General features: G+C 41.1%; 1 protein-coding gene across 7 annotated transcripts in view; it reads left to right on the forward strand.

The window, feature by feature from the left end:
- The window catches only part of RBFOX1 (RNA binding fox-1 homolog 1), a gene marked incomplete at its 5' end in the record, with an annotated part of 1,027,042 nt that overhangs the window by 535,149 nt on the left and 464,618 nt on the right, over positions 1 to 27,275 (forward strand). For 3 of the 7 annotated variants that reach the window (XM_081338326.1, XM_081338328.1, XM_081338330.1), the window contains one exon: positions 20,563 to 21,124. The exons of the other annotated variants lie outside the window; for them this stretch is intronic. In XM_081338326.1, the coding sequence (XP_081194452.1) occupies positions 20,981 to 21,124 (144 nt within the window). Of the gene's footprint in view, positions 1 to 20,562; positions 21,125 to 27,275 lie in introns of those variants that run through there. 7 annotated transcript variants of the gene reach the window in all.

Raw genomic sequence — 27,275 nt, forward strand, 5'->3', positions numbered from 1 at the left:
AACACCCAGTTAAGCAGAGATTAACATCAAGATTGATACTAAATTCACAATCAAGCAGTAAATTGTATTGTTATTTTAAATACCTTGTGAACCGCCCTGAGTCCTACGGGAGAAGGGTGGTATATAAGTCCCATAAACATAAACATAAATAATATCCCAATCAAGAAGCTACCAACCCAGTCAATGGATCAAACAGCAAACAACAGTCTAATCAAGGAACTACCAAGAATACTCCCACCAACTTTGGTAGGGCAAGCCATTTGTATATAAGCAAAGAGCCAAATCCACTCCTTTCTAGCACAGATGATGTTACCTAGTTGGGTAATGAAACATCAGCAAGAAAACAAAAAAGTTCAGAGAGCACAACAGAACCAACAGTTCAAGCCTAAGCTATAAATATCCTCTTCTATTGTTATATTTTTCTTCTTCTGAGATAGTTCCTCTTTCTTCTACCCTCTCTAGGGCTTCCCAGTAATACCACAACATTCTTCAAATAGACCAGTCTCAGGTACTCCAACTGCTGAAGGTTCATATTTTTCAGCCTAAGGCATAGATCTTAAAGCTCTTTCTAGTCTACCTCTCACAAATACAGAAATATAATACAGATCTGCTCTAGTTTTCAGTGTCAAGTCAACATAGCACTTAAACTGGAATGCAGGATTTATTCGAAGGGAAGCATATACAGGATATGAAGTATTTGCAGGACAAGATACCTTGGTTTATGAAAGCCCACCAAGCTACAACACATTAGAATATCTTGCTAATATTGTAACTACCTTCTCATTTTTTATTGAGCTGAATATCATGTTCTAGCACAGCGAAATGATCCAAATGAATTATAACGCATAAAGCCTATTTAACAAAGCCAGAAAGTCCATCTACTAGATTAATGTTCTCTGGTTCATTTTATACACACACACACACACACACACACACACACACACACACACACACACGAGATGTAGGATGATCTTCCAAGATAGACAGACCAATAGTATTGCTGCATTTCTTTTTTCATCTTACTCAAAGGTGTAAGTTAAAGGTGCATCCTGTTTCTTAAAGTATTCATACATTTACCGTAAGGGTTTCCAAACTTGGAAACTTTAATACTTCTGGACTTCAACTCCAAGGAATTCTTCAGGTAACCATGCCTCAAAGTTGCCAGGTTTGGACACCCTGAATTACTGTAAAGCAACATTGATGTTATAAGTTCATTCAGCATCAAAATATTGATGCATTCCTTTTCCCTCTACTTCTAGAAAATGCTATTTTAGTCCAAAAACCAAACTTTAGACTTTGATCAGAGATGTCTGATCAAAGCTAAAACATATGAAGAATGGTTGCAGGAATTTGGTATGTCTGGTCTAGTGACTGGGATGATGAGATAGCAGAGTTCCAATATTTGAGGGGCTGCCACAAAGAAGAGGGGGTCAACCTATTCTTCAAAGCACCTAAAGGCAGTACAAGAAGCAATGGATGGAAATGAATCACAGAGAGAACCAACCTAGGACTAAGAAGAAATTTTCTGACAGTGAGAACAATTAACCAGTGGTACGACTTGCCATCAGAGGTTATGGAGGTTTTTATGAAGAGACTGCACAGCCACTTATCTAGAATGGTATAGGTAGGGATCCCCAACCCCTGGTCTGTGGACTGGCACCGGACCGTGGCATGTCAGCAACTGGGCCGCATGAACAAGCGAAGGTCCATCTGCAGGATGCAGGCAGCATGCAAAACCACACACCGTCCAGTCCGCGGAAAATCCGTTCTTTATGGAACTGGTTCCTGGTGCCCAAAAGTTTGGGGGCCACTGGTATAGGTCTCCTGCTTGAGCCGAGGGGGTTGGACTAGAAGACCAACTAGGTCCTTTCCACCTCTCTTATTTTGTTCTGTTCTATTCACATTATTTAGTCTACAGTGGTTATATTCATTTACCTAAGGCTAAACTCTACTGAATATAGCAAGTTGAGATCTTATTGAATCTTTGATGCTGTGTTGCTAGGGTTTACAAGCAGGAAAGAACAGCTGTAACAATAATGTAGGTTTCCTGGAAGGATCTGATAGACGCTGGATGAAATTCCATCTAATCTAGCAAGTAGCTCACTCAAGACATATCTCAAAGTATGTTTTTAGAAGGGCTGCTGATATTTATTCTAGTTGTGTCTGCAACTGTGAAAGCTGAAGCAGCAACAACTGTTGGATCTTTGGCTGCAAAAGCTCCTGTTATGGAAAATTCTTCTCCGTTTGCCAGGATAGCTAATTCATGGTTCTGATGCTAGAGGAAGACAGTGACCCAGGTTTAGCAGCATTGCAAAAAAAATTGGTACCATTGTTAAATCTCAGGGATGGAGAGAGTGGATCTGTTTTCAGAGTGTCCCTTGATATCAGATTTCTGATTCACAGCTTTTCAGGTACTTGAGAATGCCTACATTCATAACATTCAATGACTCTTAAGCAAAGCTTTATTGCCAGAGTTCAGCTATTGAAGAATGTGATAATCCCTTCCTTCCTTCCTTCCTTCCTCCCTCCCACCCTCCCTCCCTCCTGAACAATAAATCAGTGGCTTGCCTTGATAAATTGTGGATGCTCCATCACTGCAAGCTTTTAAAAAGAGACTGGATAGCCACTTGTCTGCAATAGTATAGGGTCTTCTGCTTGAGCAGGGGGTTGAACTAGATGACCTCCAAGGTCCCTTCCAACTCTGTTCTGTTATTCCATCACTCCCCCCTTCCTCTCCCTCTTCCTCTCTCTCTCTCTCTCTGTATCTTTATTATTATTTTCCCTGTCTTTTCATGATAATGGACCTTTTCTTCTTTGCTTAGATTGCAATGTAGGAAGCATTTGAATTGTGCTTACATAAATGTCTTGTCCTCGCGTGAGTACCCAGTTTTGTGTTATACGCTTCTAAATTTTCCCTGGTTTCCCAATGTCAATTACATCTTCCAAGTGTGCAAATCAGTTCTGATTTCATTGGGCTGTTTGAGCTGATTCAGGACAAAAAAAAGCTATTAAATTTGGATGTCTGAATCAATTTGGACCACACGTCTAAGGAAGACCTTCTTTGATTTAGACCGATTTTGAGCACTGAAACACATGAACAAAAAGTATCCAAATTGGTCTGAATTAGCCCCAGCAAATCTGATGCTTTAGAATATTTGGCTAGATCTACTAAATCCTAAGAGGGGACACCATAAGAAATTCCTCTCCTTGTGCATGGAAGAGCAACAAAGTGGATGCTATATTGTAGGTTGAACACTTGTGGAAGCTAGGTATGGTCTAGCCCAGGGATAGGCAACCTTGGAGTTGAAGTCCACAAGAGCCAAGGTTGCCTACCCCTGGTCTAGCCTAATGAAGGGAAGGATTAGGTGGGACATAATAACTGTCTTCCAGTACTTGATGGGCTGTCACAGAGAAGAGGGTATTGACTTATTTTCTAGGGCACCAGAGGGCAAGAGAAGAAGTCATGGTGGAAGCTTTTTAAAGAGACATCCAATCTAGGAGTAAGGAGAAATTTTCTTACAGTGAGAACAATTAATGAATGGAACGGCTTGCCTCCCAGAGATGCGGAGGTTTTCAAAAACAGACTGGATAACCATGTTACTTGGAGAGTATAAGATCTCCTGTCTTGAGCAGGGTGTTGGACTAGAATATCTCTGAAGTCCCTCCCAGCCCTGTGGTTCTATGTTCTATGAATATGGAATAGGGAGACCACAGAAAGATGGAAATGCAGAAGGAAAGCAATGCCATCTACCTCTTAGGAACAATGAAGCTTAACATTCACATTTCTGAATTTATTTATTTATTTATTTAAATTTATATACCGCCCTTTCCTGAAGGACTCAGGGCGGTTTACAGGGTATTTAAAAGAAAATCAACACAAAAGTTAAAAACAAATTTAAAAAGATTAAATGAGACCCTGAGAAAAATAAAAACCCAGTTAAAATTAAAAATAAAAAAAAATTCTCAGCCTGGGCCAGAGAGCTCGAAGAGCCAGGTCTTCAGGTCCCGGCAGAATGACCGAAGGTCGGGGGCAGTCCTAAGCTCCACGGGCAGCTGGTTCCAAAGGGCAGGCGTGCCCACTGAGAAGGCCCTACCCCTGGGTGTTACCCGCCGGCAATCTTTAACCGGCGGCACCCTGAGAAGACCCTCCCTGTGGGAGCGCACTGGACGAAGGGAGCTTGATGCTGGCAGCAGGTGTTCCCTCAAATATTTATTTATTTTATTTTATTTTATTTTATTTTATTTTATTTTAATTCCATTTATATCCTGCCCTTCTCCGAAGACTCAGGGCGGCTTACAAGCTTAGCAGTAGCCTTCATTCTATGTATATGCCTGCTTATTAGGGCTTTCACACACACCCCAAGCGGCATTTTTACAAAGTCAGCTTATTGCCCCCAACAATCTGGGTCCTCATTTTACCTACCTCGGAAGGATGGAAGGCTGAGTCAACCTTGAGCCTGGTGGGATGTGAACCTGCACTAATTGCAGGCAGCTGGTGTTACTTAAGGAGGCATTAGCCCACTGCTCCACCATCCCAGACCCTCGCCATTTAGGGCTTTATAGGTCATCACCAGCACCTTGAATCTCTCTGGGTAGATGGTTCTAAGGTACCTTCAGAATCAGATAGAAAATATGTCTCTCTTTTCCAAGGGGGAAAAAAAACCCTGAAAGACAGAGACCAACATGACATAATTCCATGATCCTTAAAATCTCCCTTCTCCTCTAGTTTACTCAGCCTGTTGAAGATCAGCTGAAAGCATTCTCTCCCTCCTTAAAGGGAAAAAAAAGATATTGTTGAACTTCCAGAACCAAGCAGCAGATCTATCATGTCCTACCACACTGTCTCCAAATACCTGGCAGAATCAGCCGGTCATTAAAGATATCAGCCTGATAGCATTATTAGTCTGACATTACAAGTCAGAATAAGGTAGGTGGAAACATTTTTCTCTCTCCTTTTGTAGGTAAGGGACCCAAACAAATCTCTGCAGCTTAGTCATTGTCATTAAATGAAAGCCTTTCCACCTCCAAGCTTTCCAATTTAAGTCCAGGGCAGAACGTTTTATTTCCCCCGTCTCTCTGCCTGTGATAAAAATTGGTGGACTAAGTCCAGTCACTAACAAATGAACCCCCTTCTGTAATTGACATTAATTGGCTCCCTAGTTGTCCCTCTCAGCACAGAAGCCAAGGATCAAGCACAATGTAGTAAGTGGACTTGTCAGGACACTACCAAAAGAAGATGCATGCACAGCAATGATGATATATAGCAAAGGAGACCATTGATGTTCTTAGCTACCTAGGGTTTTTTTTTTTTTGCTGATTGGTGGATGATGTACAATGTAGATGCTTCACATTTCAAAAGAGATGCTTTCGTGTTTAGGAAATGATACCGGTTTGAACGGGTCTTCATGACTGTCAAACTTGACCTGGTGAAAGAGATCTGCATTCCTTCACTCTCTCTCTCTCTCTCTCTCTCTCTCTCTCTCTCTCTCTCTCTCTCTCTCTCTCTCTCTCTCTCTCTCTCTCTCTCTCAAGAAATCCCATGGGTCTTATCAAAAGCCGCCTATTAAAACCCATCCACATACATATCCTTTGAGGAGCTTTTTAGGAAGGACTCCATGATTGGTTTGAATGATATGTTATTTGATTTTAAGAAGACTTGCAGAAAATCTCCTGGAGGCTTTCAAACATCTCCTACATTTTGCTTACGGCAGCATAAATGCTAAAACAGAAGGGAAGGCATCTTGCTGTGGTCCCACTCATCAGCATCAATAGGGTTGGCTCTCTGTATTGAAAAGTTGTCAGTTGCCCTCAGATTTCCTTCTGCATTCATCCAAAACTCAAAGTTGCTAACAGAGTGTCCAGAATTACTTCAACTGTTAGTCTGAATGAAGCTTTAGTGCCACCTCTAGTTCTCAGGCAGAATAGATAGAGGATACATATATATCTCCAGGTTGGTATAGTGATTCAGACACCAGAAGACAATGAGTTCTAGTCCCATTTAAGAGATGAAGATGGGCAACAATGGGCTAGTCACGCTCTCTCAATTCCACTAAAAGGGCAGGACAAGAAGCAATGGGTGGAAGCTGGTTAAAGAGAGTTCCAACCTGGAACTAAGGAGAAATTTTCTGACAGTGAGAACAATTAATGTAATAGCTTATCTCCAGAAGTTGTGGATGCTCCAAAATGGAGGTTTTTTAAAGAAATGATTGGACAACCTTTTGACTGAGATGGTGTAAGTTCTACTGCCCCAGACAGGGGCTTGGATTAGAAGACCTCTAAGGTCTCTTCCATTCATTCTATGATTCTAACTCAGGGGTCCCCAACCCCCGCTCCATGGACCAGTACTGGGCTGCAACATGCCAGCAACCGATCCGCACAAAGAAGCAAAGCCCCGTTCATGGGATGCAGGCAGAACACAAAACCATGCACCCTCCAGTTTGTGGGAAAACATCTCTCCACGGAACCGGTGCCTGGTGCCCAAAAGGTTGGGGACCTCTGTTCTAACTCTAGAAAGTAGGCAATGGCAAACCACTTCTGAAACTTTCCAAAAAAAAACCTGCAGTAACAAGTCCAGGCAGCAATGACTTGGACACACAAACACACAGACCCATCAAACTTAAAACCAGTATTGGCTGAGATAGGAGTACAATTCAGGTGATTCCAAGGAAAGACTTGTATAGACTGGAAAAACTGGAAATAAATATGAATTGAAAAATGCAGTGACATAGACTTGTCTATGAATTGTTACATTATATTAGAGATCTGGAGTTTCAGGGGTCCATTTATTGACCTTCCTTTACTGGTTGATATGTGACAAAGTTAGTTGTGAGTGATAGGAAAATTGCTTTCACCTCATTTTTTTAATCTGTTCAGAATTTAATTTCCCTGTGAGTTTCCCCCTCAGGTCACTATGTTGGCTGATGCCTCTCATCATTCCAATGAAAATGATGCCCCATGAAAATGTGATTTTATTTTTGCTTCCGCCAAAGACATGGCAATAAGGGACTGTATTTGCGCAATGTACCCAATCCTTTGAGGGAATTAATTCAGTTTCATCGTTTGCATACAACATTGCATTTTAAGCTAACCAAGTGGCGTGAATTGATGCAATACTCTAAAGTGCACACATATATCATTGCTACGATCAAAACTAACCAAGTTTAACCAGCCATACAAATGGAATTGCAATAGAAAAATCTATGTGTGTTACGTAATCACAACCGGACGATTGACCAATAGCTTGCTTCATTGTTTCTTGGTTTCTCTGAGTTGAAAAAGAGTGAAGAAACATAGAATATAGAATCATAGGGCCAGAAGGAACCCTGGAGGTCTTCTAGTCCAACCCTCTGCTCGAGGCAGGAGATCTTATACCATCCTGGACAAATGGTTGTCGTGTGTATTTCTGAAAACCTCCAGTGATAGAGCATCCACAACTCCAGGAGGCAAGTTGTTCCATTGATTCATTCTTCTCACTGTCAGAAAATTTCTCGTTAGTTCCAGGTTGAATCTCTCTTTAATGATCTTCCACCCACTAATTCTTGACCTGCCCAAGAATTGACCTAAATTACTGTTTGTGTCTTGGGTCTCTTTTCCGTTTTCTTTCCCCTTTCCTCTTTCTTTTCCTTTCCTTTCCCTGCCTTCTGTTCCCTGAAAATTTAGATTCCAACATCCATAGAACAAGAAATGTTTCCATGGTAAAGCTCGGCGTGCCTTTGTGTGTGTGTGTGTGTGTGTGTGTGTGTGTGTGTGTGTGTGATTTTTGTTTTCTGTGGAACTTCTCAAAGTGACATCTGAGAAGCCAAAAGGTTCCTGTTAAGTGCAAGGAAAATCTAGTCAGGCTAAGCATTCACATGAAAGCTAGAGTGAAAGGAACTGTAAGAAAATATATTTGTGGGCAGAAAGTGCTAGACATAAATCTGTCTCCTGGCCAACTTATCCAGACCTTCAGCTGTAGAGCAGTGAGCCTTAAAATGTTGTTACCCAATTGCCAGGCGGTGTTCCTTTAGTTTGTTTAGGTTGGCCAGTTATGTGACTGTGGTTTGAAAATCATATTTTAGAATCCAATCTGTTGTGTTTTATTCAATAAGAAATGTTTAAGGACCATGTTTAGTGTGTTGTATGAATGAAGTCCAGCATGATCGCCAGTTATGGTCAATTCAAGTCTCCTTGAGGTCCCCGAGTAACAAAATACTTCCATATTCCTGAAACATCTCTAAGACATCTGTGGTCCTTCACCTCTTTTATTTAAATATTGTTTTCCTCAGGAAGGACACAAAACGAAAAGTTGGCATCACCCTGATTTCCAAAAGCTCCATTAAAACCTTACAGAAATTCTGAGAAAATGAAAACAGTGGGTGTTTGGTAGCCATGCTCTTGCATTAGCTGCTCTGCCCTGGTGTGAGCAGGAAGGAAATGACAACGTTATTTGAAGATTGAAGGATTTTGGGATTCATCCAAACTCTTTATCTGCAGTGGCCACAGATCTCTGTGTGTGTCTTTTTACTGTATGTGTATGTGTGTTTGTTTTCCTTTCATATTGTACTTGTGGATATGTATACATTGTGAAGTTGGGGCTGTAGGTCATGTCACCAGGTGGACAAAACAGTCACCAACATTTTGAACCATAACCCAACTGCAGCCTCTCCGAGGAGGTTACATGGGAGAAAATGTTCTTCCTTCCTTCCTTCCTTCCTTCCTTCCTTCCTTCCTTCCTTCCTTCCTTCCTTCCTCCCTCCCTCCCTCCCTCCCTCCCTCCCTCCCTCCCTCCCTCCCTCCTTTCTTTCTTTCTTTCTTTCTTTCTTTCTTTCTTTCTTTCTTTCTTTCTTTCTTTCTTTCTTTCTTCCTATTTTTGTTGGATTAGAAAAGATAGAACATCCAAAGGTAAGCTAGGGAGGTTGAAAGCATTCTGCTGATTACTTTCTGGTCAATGAGCATTTTATAAGGGCCCATATTTTCCATGAAGAATTCTCTGACAATATACCTATTTTTTTTTTTTTTACAATGTTGAAAAATTGATCTAAAAAAATCCAGTAGGAAGTGAATGGCAATTGCTCATGATGATTTGTAACAGCTATTGCTATACTTTTCTCCAGGACTGGTAGAAATTTCACCATGTTGAGACTATAGAAACTGAAAATAATTTCAGTAATATTATGGTTTTTCTTAAAGTATCACTCCAGTCTGTGCCATGATCTTTTCCTTCCCCTCCCTTCCCATCTCTTCCCCTTCCCTTTCCTAGCATTAAGCAAAATTAATATTTCTAAGACCACCTAGCACAGACATGTCAAACTCGCAACGTCACATGACGTCACGCAACGTATCGGGACAGTTTTGCCATTGCCGGCAAAGGGGTGGGCGCAGCTTCCACATGACGAATCTGGCCCATGGGCTGGCAGTTTGACACCCCTGACCTAGCTTATCTGAAAAAGACTAAGATCCTTTACATGAAATTAAAAATAAGAATGTAAGGGGAAAGGCATGATAATACTTCTGAATGCCTAGTAAGGATATTTTTATATGCAAAGGTGGATTTAGCATTGGAGAAGATATCAATTCTCAGTCCATAATTTATTATCTGCAGCTTAGTAGAATTCTATAGTACACAAGCAAAATTTTCCTCAATTGTGAAACTGTTTGAATTTGTTTGCCCATTTCTAAATATCTGTATTTTTGGCCCTTTGAAAAATTTATTTATTTTTATTTATTTTATTTGACTTATATACCGCCCTATTCCCATAGGACTCAGGGCGGTTTACAGGGCAATTAAAACCATACAATACAAAAGTTAAAATAAATTTAAAACAATTAATTAAATTTAAAGCCCAAAAGTTAAAAATTAAAACTTTAAAACCCAGTTAAAAACCCCTCAGTCTAGGCCAGACAGCTCAAAGAGCCAAGTTTTTAAGTCCCGGCGAAATGAGCGGAGGTCGGAGGCAGTCCTGAGTTCCATAGGAAGTTGGTTCCAAAGGGCAGGCGCACCCACAGAGAAGGCCCTCCCTCTGGGAGTCACCCGTCGGCAATCCTTCAGCGGCGGTACCCTAAGAAGGCCCTCCCTGTGGGAGCGCACAGGACGATGGGGAGTTGATGTTGGCAGCAGGTGTTCCCTCAGATAATCCGGCCCCAAGCCATTTAGGGCTTTATAGGTCATCACCAGCACCTTGAATCTCACCCGGAGGGCAACTGGAAGCCAATGCAGCTCGCGGAGAAGAGGTGTTACACGGGAGTATTGGGGGACTCCCATCACAACTCACGCGGCTGCATTCTGTACCAGCTGAAGCCTCCAAGTGGTCCTCAAGGGCAGCCCCATGTAGAGAGCATTGCAGTAGTCTAGGCGGGAGGTCACGTGCATATGGGTGACTGTGTGTAGGGCATCTTGGTCCAGATAGGGCCGCAACTGGTGCACCAGGCGAACCTGGGCAAAAGCCCCCCTAGCCACGGCTCCTATATGATCTTCAAAACTGAGTCGTGAATCCAGGAGGACGCCCAAGTTGCGAGACCTATCAACGGGGGGGGGGTAACACCTCACCCCCCATCATTAGTGATGGAACAAACTGGTTAACCCAAGATGCCAGTATGCACAGCCACTCAGTCTTGGCAGGATTGAGACGAAGCCTCAAACTTTATGCTTAATGTCATTGATGAGGTTTTTAGCCCTGTTTCTTTTCCATTGGTTTATCAGCAGCAACATTCTGCTTTAAGCTAACTCCACTCTTTATGTAATAAATAAAAAATACTTGAAATAAAAGGGAAAGAAAGTCTTCATTATTTTTCCAAAATGCTATGTTAATTAAATATCAACATAGACATGTTTTTCTTATTTTCTCTTTTCCAATGTTCATTCTGTCAGCCAAAAATCCTTTGATGCTTCTTCTTGCTAGTGAGGTGCACAGGAGAAGACATTCTATGCTTCATGGAGACTTAAGGGGGCATCCTATTTTATTTTCAGGTCTCTGGGGAATATGGAAAAATTGGAATACAGGTAATCCTTGACTTACAACAGTTCATTTAGTGACTGCTTGAAGTTACAACGGCACTGAAAAAGTGACTTTTGACTGTTTTTCATACTTAATGGTCATTGGTCTCATGATCAAAAGTTGGATGCTTGGAAATTGACTCACATTTATGACAGTTGCAGTGTCCCTAACCCTAACTCTAATCTAATGCCAGTAGGGAATCAAATTCACTTAACAACCATGTTACTATCTTAACAACTAGCAGCAATTCACTTAACAACTGTGGCAAGAAAGGTTATAAAATGGGGGCAAATTCACTTAACAACAATCTCATTTAGCAACAGAAATGTTGGGTTCCATTGTGATTGTAAGTTGAGGTCTGCCTGCATAGAATTTTTCCCCCCTCTGTTTTGCAAGGATCTATTCCAGCCATGGTCTTTTGTGGTCCCCGGCTGGGAAAATACTGCAAGGCACTTGAATCAATTTAGAATTGAAAATGTGTGCCCGTCTTTATTATAAGTGAACGCAACTTAGTGAAATGGGAAGTGGCTGCTTGTGACACAATCGTTTAGGCAAGGGCAGGTCAAAGGATGATCTGTCGATGTTTTCTCCCAACTATGGATTTCTGCTTTAAAAAGCAGGCAGTGTCTTTCTTGCAAGCTTCTTTTTATCAATAAATTAATTAGCTGAAGCTTGGAGAAGATGGTTTCTGAGGGACTTCTCAGCCCAGATCACTCCTCCACCCGCCTCCCAAGGACGCAGTGACAGTTGGTGGGTGGTGCTTTGGCTCCCTCTAGCCAATTAGGGAGTGATGGATTAATCTCATTTTTTTAAATGAAAAAGAAACAGTTAAAGCTATGTCTTTGCACTACAGGTAGTCCTTGACTTACAACAGTTCATTTAGTGACTATTTGAAGTTACAATAGCACTGAAAAAAGTTACTTATGGCCGTTTTTCACACTTATGACCGTCGCAGCTTCCCCATGATTGCATAATTGAAATTCAGATGCTTGGCAACTGACTTTTATTTATAACAGTCACGTGGGATCACATTATCCCCTTTTGCAACCTTCTGACAAGCAAAGTCAATGGGGGAAGCCAGATTCACTTTACAACCATGTAACAAACTTAACAACTGGAGTGAGTCACTTAACATCCAGATTCAGTCATAGTTTTGTTCCATACAGTATTAACCTTGTAAACTCTAAAACATCCTCCTTCTGTTATGTATTCAAAATAGACAGTGATTAATATTTATATGTTAATTATATGTAAGGGTGTAGGTCTATACATATATTGTATATAGTATGTTTTTAAATGTGTGTTATGTAGGTTTACCCTTGAGAGCAAGCAACTAAATTTCATTTTTAATGTGTGCCATTGTGCCCACAGTAAAAAAATGACAATATAGGTTATCTTACCTTACCGTACGTTACCTTACATTACCTTACCTTACCTTACCTTACATCTTATCTTATCTTATCTTATCTTATCTTATCTTATCTTATCTTATCTTATCTTATCTTATCTTATCTTATCTTATCTTATCTTATCTTATCTTAGGTACTGTGGCATGAAAGGTTATAAAATGGGGCAAAATTCATTTAATAACTGTCTTGTTTAGCAACAGAAATTTGTGCTTGTAAGTTGAGGATTATCTGTAAATGATCCTTCTTCAGTGTAATAAGTCTCCAGATATGGTTAGGAATACAATCCCTGGTATTTTTAGCAAGAAGGGTGCAAATTCGGAGTGTTCTGGTCTCCATACAGGGAGTCCTTGACTTACGACCATTCTTTTAGCAACCGTTCAAAGTTGCCAAGTGCCCAAATGGTTCTGGGAGTTGCAATGGATGTGGGAGAAAGGACTGATCCTAAGTCACTTTATTCAATGCCAAGCTAACTATAGGTGGCCACTAAATGAATGGTTATAAGCAGTGCTTTTTTTGTAAAAGAAAAAGGTGCCGGAACTCACACATGTCCTACAACCTGCCTTACCTACCCTACAAGGTTCCATCCAAAAAAGGTGCCGGAACTCCGTTCTGAGCGTTCTATGAGAAAAAAAGTAGAGGACTACCTGTACATTTGGAGTATGCCATCTGGGGAAGAATGTACTAAACCAATATGGAACGGAATGGAATGGAATGGAATCAAATGGAAGGGAAGGGAAGGAAAGGGAAGAGAAGAGAAGCTATACCATCTCAGACAGGTGAATGTCTAGTCTCTTCTTAAATATCTCCAGTGATGGATAGCGCTCAAATCACAGCTATTCATTTAGTGATGATGCAAAGTTACAATAGCACTGGAAAAAAGTGACTTACAACAATTTTTCACATTTATGACTGTTGTGGCATCTCCATGATCACATGACCAAAATTCAGATGTTTGGCAATTAACTCATATTTATGACCGTTGCCATGTCCCAGGGTCACGTGATCCCCTTTTGTGACCTTCTGACAGGCAAAGTCAATGGAGAAGCCAGGTTCACTTAATACCCGTGTGAACAACTTAGCAGCTGCAGTGATTCACTTAATAACTTTACAACAGGTTGTAAAGGTTGTATAGGTTGTAAAATGGGGCAAAACTTACTTAACAACTGTCTGGCTTAGCAATAGAAATTTTGGGCTCAGTTGTGGTCATAAGTCAAGGACTACCTGTATTTTTCTTCTATCACTAAGTTCTCAACCATTATAAAAGCTTTATCATAGGAATAACCTGTTCTTGTGTGCACGTACCCAACAGATCAGCATTTGTTCTTCCAAATGCATAATGAAGTCTGAGTTCTTCTACACTACTTTGGAATAATCACTCTTCACTTTTTATTATTTCAAACTACAGGCAGTCCTTGACATACGACCAAAATTTCTGTTGCTAAGTGAAACATTTGTTAAGTGAGTTTTGCCCCATTTCACGACCTTCCTTGCCACAGCAGTTAAGTAAATCCCTGCAGTTGTTAAGTTAGTAACACGGTTGTTAAGTGAATCTGGCTTCCCCCTTGACTTTGCTTGTCAGAAGGTCGCAAAAGGGGATCATATTATCCTGGGACATTGCAATCGTCATAAATATGAGTTAATTCCCAAGCATTTGAAATTTGATCACATGACCATGGGGCTGTAACTGCAATGGTCATAAGTGTGAAAAATGGTCATAAGTCACTTTTTTGGTGCCGTTGTAACTTTAAAAAGTCACTAAAAGAACTATTGTAAGTTGACGACAAGGACAGGAAGGCCTGGAGGAACGTTGTCCATAGGGTTGCAATGGGTCGGGCACGACTTCGCAGCTAACAACAACAAAGTTGAGGACTACCTGTATATATATTTTTAATCTACTGTACATTCCTATGTTCAATTCAGAAGAGTTATAACTGATATTTGACTTAATGTCCCTATGCCATTTTGTCTTGTTGACAAAATACCAGCAAGTGTCCAGAAATTCATGCAGATTTTTTCCCAGGTTTGTGACTTAGCCTTGTGCAAATCCAGCTGCTGTAGTGTGTAAAGCTTAGAAACTTTCACAGACTCTGCCATTATGACTTATTTAATAGCAATACCACTTAGACTTATCTACCACTTCACAATGCTTTACAGCTCTCTCTAAGTGATTTACAGAGTCAGCCTATTGACCCCAACAATCAGGCTCTCCATTTTACCAACCTTGGAAGGATGGAAGGCTGAGTCCAGTCAGGATCGAACTTCTAACTGTGAGCAGAATCAGCCTGTAATGCTGCATTCTAATCACTGGAAAGGAAGAAAGGAAGGGAGGGAGGGAGGGAGGGAGGGAGGGAGGGAGGGAGGGAGGGAGGAAGGAAGGAAGGAAGGAAGGAAGGAAGGAAGGAAGGAAGCAATAGCACTTAGACTTATATACCACTTCACAGTGCTCTAGAGCAGTGGTGGTGAACCTATGGCACGTGTGCCAGAGGCAGCACTCAGAGCCCTCTCTGTTGGCACGCGTGCCACTGCTGCCAGCAGCAGGTCCATCAGGCCACCACCACTGCCTGGAGCAGGAGCCCCACCCAGCACAAAAGAGGCAAAGTGGCCAACTTGCAAGCTCGAGCAGAGGTGGTAGAGCAGAGGTCACCAACCATTGTCGATTGATGGACTGGAAGAAAAGGGAGGGGGAAGCATTTTACACGCATGCATGTGTGCACAGGGCTGCGAGCATGCACACACCACAAATGGGGTGGGGTTAGTGCCTGCGTGATACTCACTAGCCCTGCCCTGTTCTTCCATGGTGCAGCATCTTGTACCTGCACCCCGCAGTGCTGCGGCGGTCATTTTTGCACCTTGCAGCGCAGTGGCCCATTTTTGTGCCCCCAGGTTTTGCATGCCCAAGGTGGCACTCAGAGGTGCCTCCCTGCCCCCCCGAGGGCACCACAATGTTGATGCGGCCCTGGCACTTTGCGATAAATACGTGGGTTTTGGGTTGCGGTTTGGGCACTCGGTCTCTAAAAGGTTTGCCATCACTGCTTTAGAGCCTTCTGTAAGCAGTTTACAGATTCAAGTTATTCCCCCAACCATCTGGGTCCTCATTTTTACAACCTCAGAAGAACGGAAGGCTGAATAAACCTTGAGCCAGTCAGAATCAAACTCCTGGAATGAGCAGTGAGGTAGCCTGTTGTACTGCATTTTAACCACTGCACCAACAACAATAATGTAATAATGTAATATTGTGTAGACTTCAACTCCCAGAAATTCCCAGGCAGCTATAAATGATATCGACCATGGTATCCTACTGCGGTGTCTCAGAGGGTTGGGAGTGGGGGGCACTGTTTTACAGTGGTTCTCCTCCTACCTTCTGGGCCGTTCACAGTCGGTGTTGACAGGAGGGCAGAGATCCACCCCAAGGGCTCTCGTTTGTGGAGTTCCTCAGGGATTGGTTCTCTCTCTCCTCTTGTTCAACATCTATATGAAGCCACTGGGTGAGATCATTCGTGGTTTCGGGGTGGGGTATCATCAGTACACTGATGATACCCAGCTTTTTCTTTCCACCCCGAACCAACTCAGTGATGCCCTCGACGTGATGTCCCGTTGCCTGGAGGTGGTTCGGGTTTGGATGGGGAGGAACAGGCTTCGACTCAATCCCGCCAAGACTGAGTGGCTCTGAATACCAGCATCTCGGGAGAACCAGTTTTGTCCATCGTTAACTATGGGGGGTGAGGTGTTACCCCCCGTTGATAGGGCCCGCAACTTGGGTGTCCTCCTGGATTCATGGCTCAGTTTAGAAGACCACATAGGAGCCGTGACCAGGGGGGCTTTTGCCCAGGTTTGCCTGGTGCGCCAGTTGCGGCCCTATCTGGACCGAGATGCCCTACGCACAGTCACTCATGCGCTCGTGACCTCCCAGTTAGACTACTGCAATGCTCTCTACATGGGGCTGCCCTTGAGGACCACTCGGAGGCTTCAGCTGGTGCAGAATGCAGCTGCGCGAGTTGTGATGGGAGTCTCCCGATACTCCCGTGTAACACCTCTTCTCCGCGAGCTGCATTGGCTTCCGGTTGCCCTCTGGGTGAGATTCAAGATGCTGGTGATGACCTATAAAGCCCTACATGGCATGGGTCCAGATTATCTTAGAGAGCACCTGCTGCCAGCATCAACTTTCCATCGTCCTGTGCGCTCCCATAGAGAGGGTCTCCTTAGGGTGATCCCCAGAGGGAGGGCATTTTCTGTGGGCGCACCTGCCCTTTGGAATGATTTACCTGTGGAACTCTGGAACGCCCCCGATCTGCATTCATTTCGCCGGGACCTGAAAACCTGGCTTTTCAATCTATCAGGCCTGGACTGAAGGGGTTTTAGCTTTTTAATATTGTTTTAATTGTTGGGCTTTAATTAATTTAATTCATTTTAATTTTATATTATCTTTTTATATTGTCTTTTATATGCTGCCCTGTAAACCACCCTGAGTCCTTCGGGAATAGGGCGGTATAGAAAACTAACTAACTAACTAACTAACTAACTAACTAACTAACTAACTAACTAAATAAATAAATAAATAAATAAATAAATAAATAAATAAATAAATAAATAAATAAATAAATAAATAAATGGTAGTGTCACACCAGCTTCATCACATGTCACAAAAATGGCACGTGTTTGCAACTGAAATGGGCACAGGTACTGGGTGGCCAAAAAAAATCTGATTTTCTTGGGGAGCTGAAATCCACATTTTAAAATTTCCAAGGTCAAGAAACACTGCATTAAACACTGCCGAACAAATGCAAATGTTTTGGGAATACAAGTTTTGGCCCCAAGACTTTCAGCTGTAACATTGGAACTCACTTCTGAACAAACCTACACAGGATTGCTGTGTAGCTGACAACCACATAATTAATCTAAAATTCACTTTCATCCTGGGTTTGCTAAGGGGAAAGCAGAATACATGTGCAATCCATGAGTGAGCAAATGCATGAAGAATTCTCTTAATCTGTGAGTTTGTGTGTGTATTCACATGTGTGTGTGTATTTCTCCTCCCAGGTTGTAAACCTTTTTTCATTTGGTAGAAGTATTTCACCCATAATATGACATATTGTTTAAAATTATAATTTAGAAAACAAGAAACCACAGCCACTTCAAAAGAGTTCACCTGCAAAATAGTTTGATGGCTTCATCCTTTCTTTCATATTTTTAAAAGCACAACATTATGTGCAGATTGGTTTATTAATCTCTTCCTGCCATGTATTTTTCATGAAATATTTTGATAACGAATTGCATTGAAGTCCTACCTTATATTTATAAAATAATTCTTGTTGAAGGAAGGAAGGAAGGAAGGAAGGAAGGAAGGAAGGAAGGAAGGAAGGAAGGAAGGAAGGAAGGAAGGAAGGAAGGAAGGAAAAGATTGGGGCATATGCTGAATAACATGTTTATTCTTCTGGAAAAAGAGAAAGGGAAAGCAAGATAATTTTGTCAGAACAAGAGACTGCTTAAGGCAAAGGGGAGAGAATGCAAGGGAGAGAAAAAAGAGAACTGACTAAACAAGGCTTCATTTTATGTTAGTGATTCCTTTCTTTCTTTTGTGTCTGTATCTAGGCTTTCAATCCCCCCCCCTTTTCCTTTTTCCTTTTTTTTTTTACTATAAATTAATTTGGGCTGTTCACTCTAGCAGTGATACCAGAGTAGCTCAAGCTTATGATACTCTGCAACCACATCAACTTTTTCAGCATATGAAAGATACCCCTCTTTTGTGAGTCCCAGTGTGTGTCTGTGTGTGACATTATGTGTGTGTAAATTTGTATTTTAACTTTTGTTTGTGGGGAATAAAATCAGGGGCTGTGGAGTGGAGCAGGTTTCTTAAGATATCTGCCTTTTGGGGAGTGGAAAAGGTATTTAGTCATAGCAGGCCATATGAAGCTCAGATGGCTAGAGGTGGTTTCAGTGAGGTTGTTACCCTATTCTGTTGTGTTTTTTTAAGAAGCCTTTTGAAAAAAATGTTTGCACTAACTATTTTTGAAGTTAAGAGCGATTTGCCTCTACTGCAGGAATCCTCTGGTGTTCTGTTTGCGTTTTAGTTCAATAATGGCTTGAAGGGGAGGAAAAAAATAAAATTTAAAAGAAAATGTGTGCTATGAGAATAAAGCAGCAATTTCAGACAGAAGACCCAGCAATATATGAAATGCTCATAGTTTGAGATAAATGCTTGATTCTTGTCCCTTGCACCAAATCTTCCATTCCTATTAGTTTCTTCTTTTCTGTACAGATAACTTTTTTGTTGTTTTAAGTTTCTGAGTTCCTGTCTTAAAATAAAACCCTGGGAAGGAGAGGACAGGAAGGAAATCTTCAAATCAAAATGTTTGATTAACATTAGTATCTTTTCCTGACATCTTACTCCTATATGGAGAGGAAAGGAAGAGGATAAAATTTGACCTGAAGGACGAGTTTTAAGTATAAATGATTTCATTTGCAGCCACATCCTGTTTTATTACATTGACTTGCAAGGCCGGTGTGTTGTGCAATTAGCTCACATGGTGTAATAAGATGGAGGGTTTGTGTCACTGTGAGTTGGGAGTGGGAGCACGAAGGGAGGCTCAGCCAATCTCAATGTATACATGGTTGTACTTTGACAATAAAGGTTCATTCATTCATACATGAAGATTAAGTTGGTCTGCTAATGAATAATTATTACTGCATAAAATAAAGAGGGGAAGGCAGACTTTAAAATGGGGGACTCTGATTCCAGTGAGGCATATTATTCATAAGTAAAAAAATAAGTAAATATTAGTTTTTCCTGGGTGACTAATGGTATTTGTTCACCTAAGCTGACAAAATCACCTCTTGTAATGGATAAGTATTTGGGCCACCTTTAATCATCTTGAATGAGAGGAATTTACTTATGTGAGTATGTTTGGATCATTTCCTCCTGAAGACAGGAGAGAGGGGGAGGGAGGGGAAGGGGAGAGGGGGAGAGAGAGAGAGAGAGAGAGAGAGAGAGAGAGAAATGGACTTTTATTCCTTAAATATTCAACTGCAGTGCCTAATCTAATTTTTCACCATGGTTAATGGTCTTTTACAGGCTCCTGAGAAAATTCAAGGGCTGGTGGGTGGAGCTTGAGGGAGATGATGGGAAATAAAAGGAGAGAGAGAGAGAGAGAGAGAGAGAGAGAGAAATACACACAAATACACACAAAGAGATCCTCACACCTTTTTAAAGCTCTGAAAAACTATATTTGGCCCATCAGTCAGTTTTTGGTAGCCTCTCCTAGAACTGTTTTGTGTTTTTATGATAATTATTGTGATGATTATTTGCTTCAATTTGTACACATTTTGCCCACATACAAGGACATTATTCCAAGCGTATCTAGCTGGAGAAGCTAACTTTCTTGTGCAATTCCATCCTAAACCGAGTTTTATCTCTCCTTTCCTTCCCTTCTGCTTGCCTTTGAAAGGGCCGTGCCTTTCGGTGAGTCGAAGGCCTGCCCCCCCCCCCCACCCAACAGCATCTCCAATCTGGCTTGCCTGGGAAAAACCCAGGACTCTCTTTCCAGTCCCAGCTGGGCACTGGCATTAATTTACTCCAAACCTCAGGCCGGTACAATACATCTTGCTTGCTCTCCCCCTCCCCCACCCCATTTTCTCTCTTCCTCTCTTTGACGCTCTCTTGGGGGGGGGTGTAAAAATGCAATTATTTGAATTTGGTGAGTGGGCAAGAGAGCCTGCCATGGCTGGGACCCTTTGAGAAAGGAGAGGCGCCCTTGCTTGAATCCGTGGGAGCAGAGGGGGGTCTGATTTGTCCCCGAGAGCATCTCCGCCTGCTCTCGCTTCCGTACAAGAGAGCAGCGAGTGTGCAACGCTGTGTGTGTGTGTGTGTGTGTGTGTAAAACCGTTCATGCACTGGATGACATTGAGGGGGAATCTTACTCGCAGACTGTAGGCGGCTTTCTCTCTCGTTATTAAAACCGTTCTCTTTCACCGGCTCGCTTTCCTTCCCCCTTTTTGCGCTCGTTTTTTTTTTTTTTGTTTTTTTTTGCCTTCGCTTCGCTTAGCTTTGGGGAAAGAGCAGAGGAGAAAAAAAAAGGGGGGGGGACACAAAACAAAACAATCGTGAGCAAATGGCCTTGACTTGAGAGACGCCGGCGTGTAAGGTTTGCACACTCGGGGGCGGGGGGGGGGCGGAGAGCCTCCCACACACCGAACGCCATCCTCATCCTCACCACTCACCCTAACACTCCCAAGGAGAGAGTAGCGGGGCAGGCTGCGGGTACGCGCGCGCGCGGGTGTCTTGGAGGGGGGTGTTCTTTTTGTTTTGATTTTTTTTTCTCTCGGCTGGAAGCAACCCCCCCTCCCTCCCTCCCTCCCTCCCCGTTCCCCTTTGGAGAAAGTGAGCGGTGGCAGTTTTACTGGGGGAAGAGAGCAGGAGAGAGAGAAAGAGAGAGAAAGAGAGAGGCAAAGAGAAAAGAACGCGTTTTTCTTCTTTCTTTCTTTCTTTCTTTCTTTCTTTCTTTCTTTCTTTCTTTCTTTCTTTCTTTCTTTCTTTCTTTCTTTCTTTCTTTCTTTCTCTTTTTTCCCCCTTTTTTGAAGCTGAGGCAGGATTAGCCTCTCCTCATGCAAGCCCCCTCACTTGTCGTCCGCCGAGTTGAGAGTGGCAACATGCAACATCCTCTGACAGGGACAACCTGCGTGGCACTTCCGAATGTGGGTATGTGTCCCCAGCTTTCCTGTGCCTTGACTCTTATGTACTTACAGCAGGTAAGTCCATAAGCAACTTTTCCCCTCTCCTCCCAACACGCACACATTCTCTCTCTCTTTCTTTCTCTCTCTCTCTCTCCCCCCCCTCTCTCTCTCTCTCACACACACACACGCGTCTTCCCTACCCCCCCCCATCTCTGCCTCTCTTAATTTAGCTATCTCCTCTACCCCCTTCTGTATTTTCCGCACCTCTTGGACGGGAAAAAATAGCTTTCTGCCTGAATGAAATGTATAATTGCCTCTCTCTTGTAGAAACTGCGTCCTTATGCACGTGTGCACGTTAATAAGAAAAGCATAGTCCTTGGGAGGGTCCAGATTTGAATCTCGTGTGCTCTTCCATCTTGGTCCTTAAAGGTGTCGTAAATTTGCACATTTTTGGAAAGTTTGAAGGGTGATTATTCTTCCCCCCACCCCCGCCCCATTACTTTTGCTTTTTTGTTTTTGCATTCGTTGTTTCTTTTTCTGCACGGAATTTAATAAAGATGTTGCTTTTTGCTACTTCAAAGGCAGGATTGCAAGTGACCCCAAAAAGAGGAATTTAATTAAAGGAGAGAACTTTACCTTTCTCCGACAGGCAAACGCGCAGTTCTAACCCAGAGGCACGAGGTTGTTCTTCCGATTGTCCTCTGAAGTTTTAACTCTCGGGTTGGAAATGTCGACGAAACCGTCCAAGGTTGTTGAGTTCTTTGTTGGAAGGAGATGCGGTCGTGGGGGGGGGGGATGGCGAATCTAATGAATAGGCAAGACTCTGGCGTGAAAATTTGAGAAGTTGACCGGGTTTAGTTGATGAGTCGTTTGTCAACCTGCGATTTGTAAACCTGGATCTTTGGAAGTGGGCACCCGGTTTGGGGGCGGGGGGGGGATTTTTCTCCCTCTAAAAATACATGGCTGCCTACTTGACTTATTTTTAAACAGCATCTTCTTTCAATTAACCTTCTCCGGGTACCAATGGTGTTTTCCAAGTCTTGTGGGTGAAACCGCAGAAAGAAAGGAGAAGCGGTCGGGAAAGCATGAACAGCTAAGCTTCCAAGCCCGTTTATTGTAATCCAATTGAAAGCAGTGGGGCTTTTTCACTAGCCAAGGTGCTGAACTTCTGTGCGCCCACAATAGAGCGTGAGACTACTACTACTACTACTACTACTACTACTACTACTATTATTATTATTATTATTATTATTATTATTATTATTATTATTATTATTATTATTATTATTATTATTCCTAGCTTTCCAAATCGTTATCTGTGCTCAGTACTACCGTGAAAGGGGGGGGGACACTGAATTTGTAGAAGCCAGATTAAAATAGAGTGTCATGCAAATGTGATTAATTGCATTGATTCTGTGGAGGGGGTCATTTCTTCCCTTCCCACCCCTCTTTTGTGAGTTTTACTATAGCTCAGCTGAACCATTGGAACTGTGACTCTTAGCTACTGACACTCAGCTCCTGAGATAGTTTCGATGTCACGCGGGCAACTTATGTTCCTCCGTGCTGAAGTTTCTTCCTTTGTCCATCTCTCTTTTATTTATTTATTTTAGGGGGAAGGGAAATGTTTTTTTTTTTTTAGAAAAGCAATGATACTTCCAATACTTCCTTCTTGTCTAGTGCTGGTCTTCTTGTTAAAATAGAATTGAATTGATCACAGTTCTTTTTATAGGAGGGCAGTTGTAGCTTAACTTAGTTAAAGCTCAGTAGCTTAAAAGAAATAGAGTCAACTCTTGTCTGTTTGTCATGCTCGGATCTTGCTCCTACAGAGGAAACAGATTCAGGATTGAAGGAACTAACTGGGTATTAAAAGGCTCATCTATACAATAGTCTCATGTATCTAGGATGGTTTTTGTGTGTCAGAATATCTCTCTCTCTCTCTCTCTCTCTCTCTTTTACACACACATTTATGTGTTTGTTTCTGTGTATTCTGTTTGAATGGTCTTAGTTAAGGTCTTGATGTTACTGTCATACTTTCTTTGTGCCGTTGTTTTTTTTTTTAAAGGCTGCTGTTTAGGTTAGTCACCTAGGAAAGATTATTGTGTTTGTGTATGTACATGTGCATGGTGTCCTGTGTTAATTTATGAAGGAAGGGAAGAAAGGAAGAAATTATTCCTAGTATTTTTTTCATGAACTTTTTAATATGAGATAAACTTTAATCTGGGCACATAAACTACATGATCACCTAATTATGAGGCCAATGATGGAGTAAAAAAAATGATAAAGAAGGCTGGGGGAGGAATCTTTTTATCTTACACTGTCTTGGAAAGAGTTTATGAAACTGAAGTCCCAGCATAGTAAATTTTCCCAATTTAAGAAAATACCCATGGGCCTTGGCTGAACTGCTCACAATTCTTTTAGGGGTATTTTAAGGCATAAGGCTGATTTTAGGGTCTTCAGCCAGAGACAAAAGATGAGAAGCAGTTTCAATGCACTTTTATGTTGTTCTTGAAGACTCTCCCTTCTTTAACTCTTGGTGTGGATTCAATCTCTGCAGCAGAAGGTTGTGTCATTAACACTTTCTGGAATTTTTCATTGAATTATTATTATTTTCATGTGAAAATATGCACAAAGAGAGCAGCAGCAGTTAGTACACTGTTCTGGATGTGCTAATACACAGCCATTAAAACAGTTATGAATCCATGACCTCTTTCCACAGCTGGTGGAATCAGTTCATAAGAATTTGTAAGTGTTTAGATATTTACACCTTTTTCATCTGAATCTGGAGCTTTTTATTTACTGCTTTAAAGACTTCTAGATGGAGAAGACAAATTGAAGAAGTTATAAACTGGCCAGTGTATGATCCATAGCAGAGCTCTCTCTCTCTCTCTCTCTCTCTCTCTCTCTCTCTCTCTCTCTCTCTCTCTCTCTCTCTCTCTCTCTCTCTCTCTCTCTCCCCTCCCCCTCCTCCCCCTCCTCCTCCCCCTCCTTCTCTTTATTAGAGCTGGATGAGAGATCTATCAGCCCTGGCTATATGACACTCAAGTAATTTATTTCCACATTAACCTGTTCTTCTTGTTAACTATTCTCCTCACCTCATCCAGATCCAAATTACTTTTCTAGGTCTCCTTATTCAAACATAGGGAAGCTGCCATGTAACAAGGTTTGCTAAAGTTGGACTTTGCTGGGTCTTCCATAAGAATTTGAAGTCCATAGTAACAACAAAGGTTCACTCCAATGCAGCCATTTCTCTCTCTCTCTCTCTCTCTCTCTCTCTCTCTCTCTCTCTCTCTCTCTCTCTCTCTCTCTCTCTCTCTCTCCCTCTCTCTCTCTCTCTCCTCTTCTTCTCTCTCTCTCTCTCTCTCTCTCCTCTCTCTCCCTCTCTCCTCTCCTCTCTAATTCTGGATCAGAATTTTGGGAATATCACATTTTGAAAGGGTTTGAAAATCCTTGCCACAGAATGAAGCTAGCATTGGAAGTTTATTGAACTGATTTTTTTCCTGGATAATTTGCCTAGAAAATGTACAGTTTGCAACTGGGGAATTCCTACTCTCAGCTGTAAAAGTTTCCCATCAATAACCCTTTTTTATTTTTCATGCCTTTCACAGACTCACTAGGAATAACAATCACCTGGAAAACATGAATTAAGCTTTGAAACTGCCAAATTTCCTTCATAATTATACTTTCTAGTTGGCACCCATTCATTGTTACTAATAAATTTATGAAATTGATTTTTTCCCCTGCAGGGAAAAAAATATCAGCACTTGCCAGTCTATCTTACGGTATATAACTTATATAAACCTACCGTAATCTGCTGGCTTGCATCTCCCCGACAGCTGGGCAATTCAATTTTTGTATTATTGATGCAGAATTAGAGGATTTTTATCTTGAGAGTGTGTCCCCTGTCCCTTTACATATATTGGTAAAGAACATGCAGAACACCGAACACCATAAATTTGATGCATGCTTTCAAAAATTGATATGACTTTCACAGATTTAATTCGATTTTGTGCATGAAACCATGGAGTGTTGTTATAATTTTCTTAGAAGTGAAGAAACATTTACTGGGTTGTGTATATATATGTGTGTGTGTGTGTGTATATATATATCCCAGTGTTCATTTGTTTGTTAATATATATATATATATATATATATTTCCTTTGTCTCTAGAGAATCCATAAGCTAATGAGTGTACTCAGGAATTGTTTATTTGTCTGTTTTCTTAAAATACTGGTATATCAGTTGATGAACAAAACTTGCTAGATTTATAGATTCTCTATGCGGTCACAGAATTTTTTTAAAAAAATGTCTCATAAAATTGCTTATTTCCCACAGTAACAACAATCTATATTTTCTTTAGATTATCTTATATGTTCTTGTTGAAGAAGAAAGCTCCTTGGTAGACACAGCAATTCAAACAGATGTATCAAGAGATCTGACTGGGCTAAATAGTTCAGATCAGAAGTCTTTGCTTTAGGCTTTCTCTGGGTTACAGGGAAAAAAAATCACAAGGAAGCTCTTTTATTAAGAGGCACAGGAAAAGTTAAAACCTTGTGTTAGTTATTTGAGCTCTTTTCTTTTCTTTCTTTCTTTCTTTCTCTTTCTTTTTTTTCTCTTTCTTTCTTTCTTGACAAAACTTGCAAATTTAGTACCAAGAAAGCTTCCCTGATTCCAGTGGGATTTTTTTTCAGTGGAACACATATAGGATTATAGCAGTGGTCTTTAGCATACCAAAAATATCATTGGAGGTAAAGGATATTTGAAACCAGTATTGTCTCTTTCAGAACGTTTAAAGCTTGAAATGGAAATATATTGTATGATCTATCTATCTATCTGTCTGTCTGTCTGTCTGTCTGTCTGTCTGTCTATTTATCTACCTTTCTATCTATCTCATCTCTATTTTTTCTCTCTCATCAATCTGTCTGTCTATCTGTCTATCTATCTATCTATCTATCTATCTATCTATCTATCTATCTATCTATCTATCTATCTATCTATCTATCTATCTATCTCTATCTTCTATCTTCTCTCTCTCATCAATCTGATCTATCCTCTCTCTCATCTATCTGTCTGCCTATCTATCTGTGTGTCTGTCTGTGCGTCTGTCTGTCTGTCTGTCTCTCTATTTATCTATATCTATCTCATCTCTATCTTCTCTCTCATCTATCTGATCTATCCTCTCTCATCTATCTATCTGTCTGTCTGTCTGTCTGTCTATCTATCTATCTATCTATCTATCTATCTATCTATCTATCTATCTATCTATCTATCTATCTAATCTCTCTCTCATCTATCTATCTATCTATCTTCCCCAGAGTACCAGGATTTGCAAAGATCCCATCCCCATAGAATTCCTTACAATAGGCTCCATTTTGATTCATACTAGCTTTCATATTTTTAATAGCTCTATGTAGGTGGGATTCTACCCTCTTTCCTTCAAGATCTTTTAGCTATGCGAGATCTGAACTGGCTTTATAAAGCAGACAAGAGACATAGATTTTCAAAAAGTGATGGGAGTTAGTTGGGATATTGTGCTCCTTCTATCTATTCTTGTAGTTGGCAATTCATCTCAACACAGCCAGGGATCCTTAATATATACTATGTAGGTCATCCATTGTTATGATATGCACCCAATCTTCCAAAATTTAATTATCCTTCTGTCTATTCATTAATAATTGAATAAAGTGGATTATTGATATATGGTCATATTAAAAAACAGTAATTATATTATTCTAATGCAATTAGAATACAATTATGATGAAAACCCACCAGCCATACCAACAGAGCACAATAATAATATAGATTATCTACAACTCAGTAGAGAATTAAAAAAATGTATGAAAGGAACCAGGATAGCAAATCTTAAATCACAGAGGGAGAGAGAGATATAAAGACAGATTAAAACATGATACTGTAAACACAGAATAAAATATCACATTGTTTAAACTAGATCATTATATACCATTATAGTTAAAGTATTTGTGAGCACAAAAATAGATTGGTGCTGAGAAAGAGAAATATGGACGCCTGAACATTCTTAATGTGATTATTCTGAGATGGGAGACACCACAAAAAGTCCTCTCCCTCCCTCCCTTCTCTCTTCTCCTCTCTCTCTAAAAGATTTTAGAGCTAAAAGATTTCCATTGGAATCCTCTGATGAGTCATGGATAGCTGATGCAGAAATAAATGTTCTATCAGATATCAATGTCTTCAGCTCACTTCGGTTAAC

This window comes from Vipera berus, assembly GCF_964194415.1.
Source record: "Vipera berus genome assembly, chromosome: 13".
NCBI lineage: Eukaryota > Metazoa > Chordata > Lepidosauria > Squamata > Viperidae > Vipera > Vipera berus.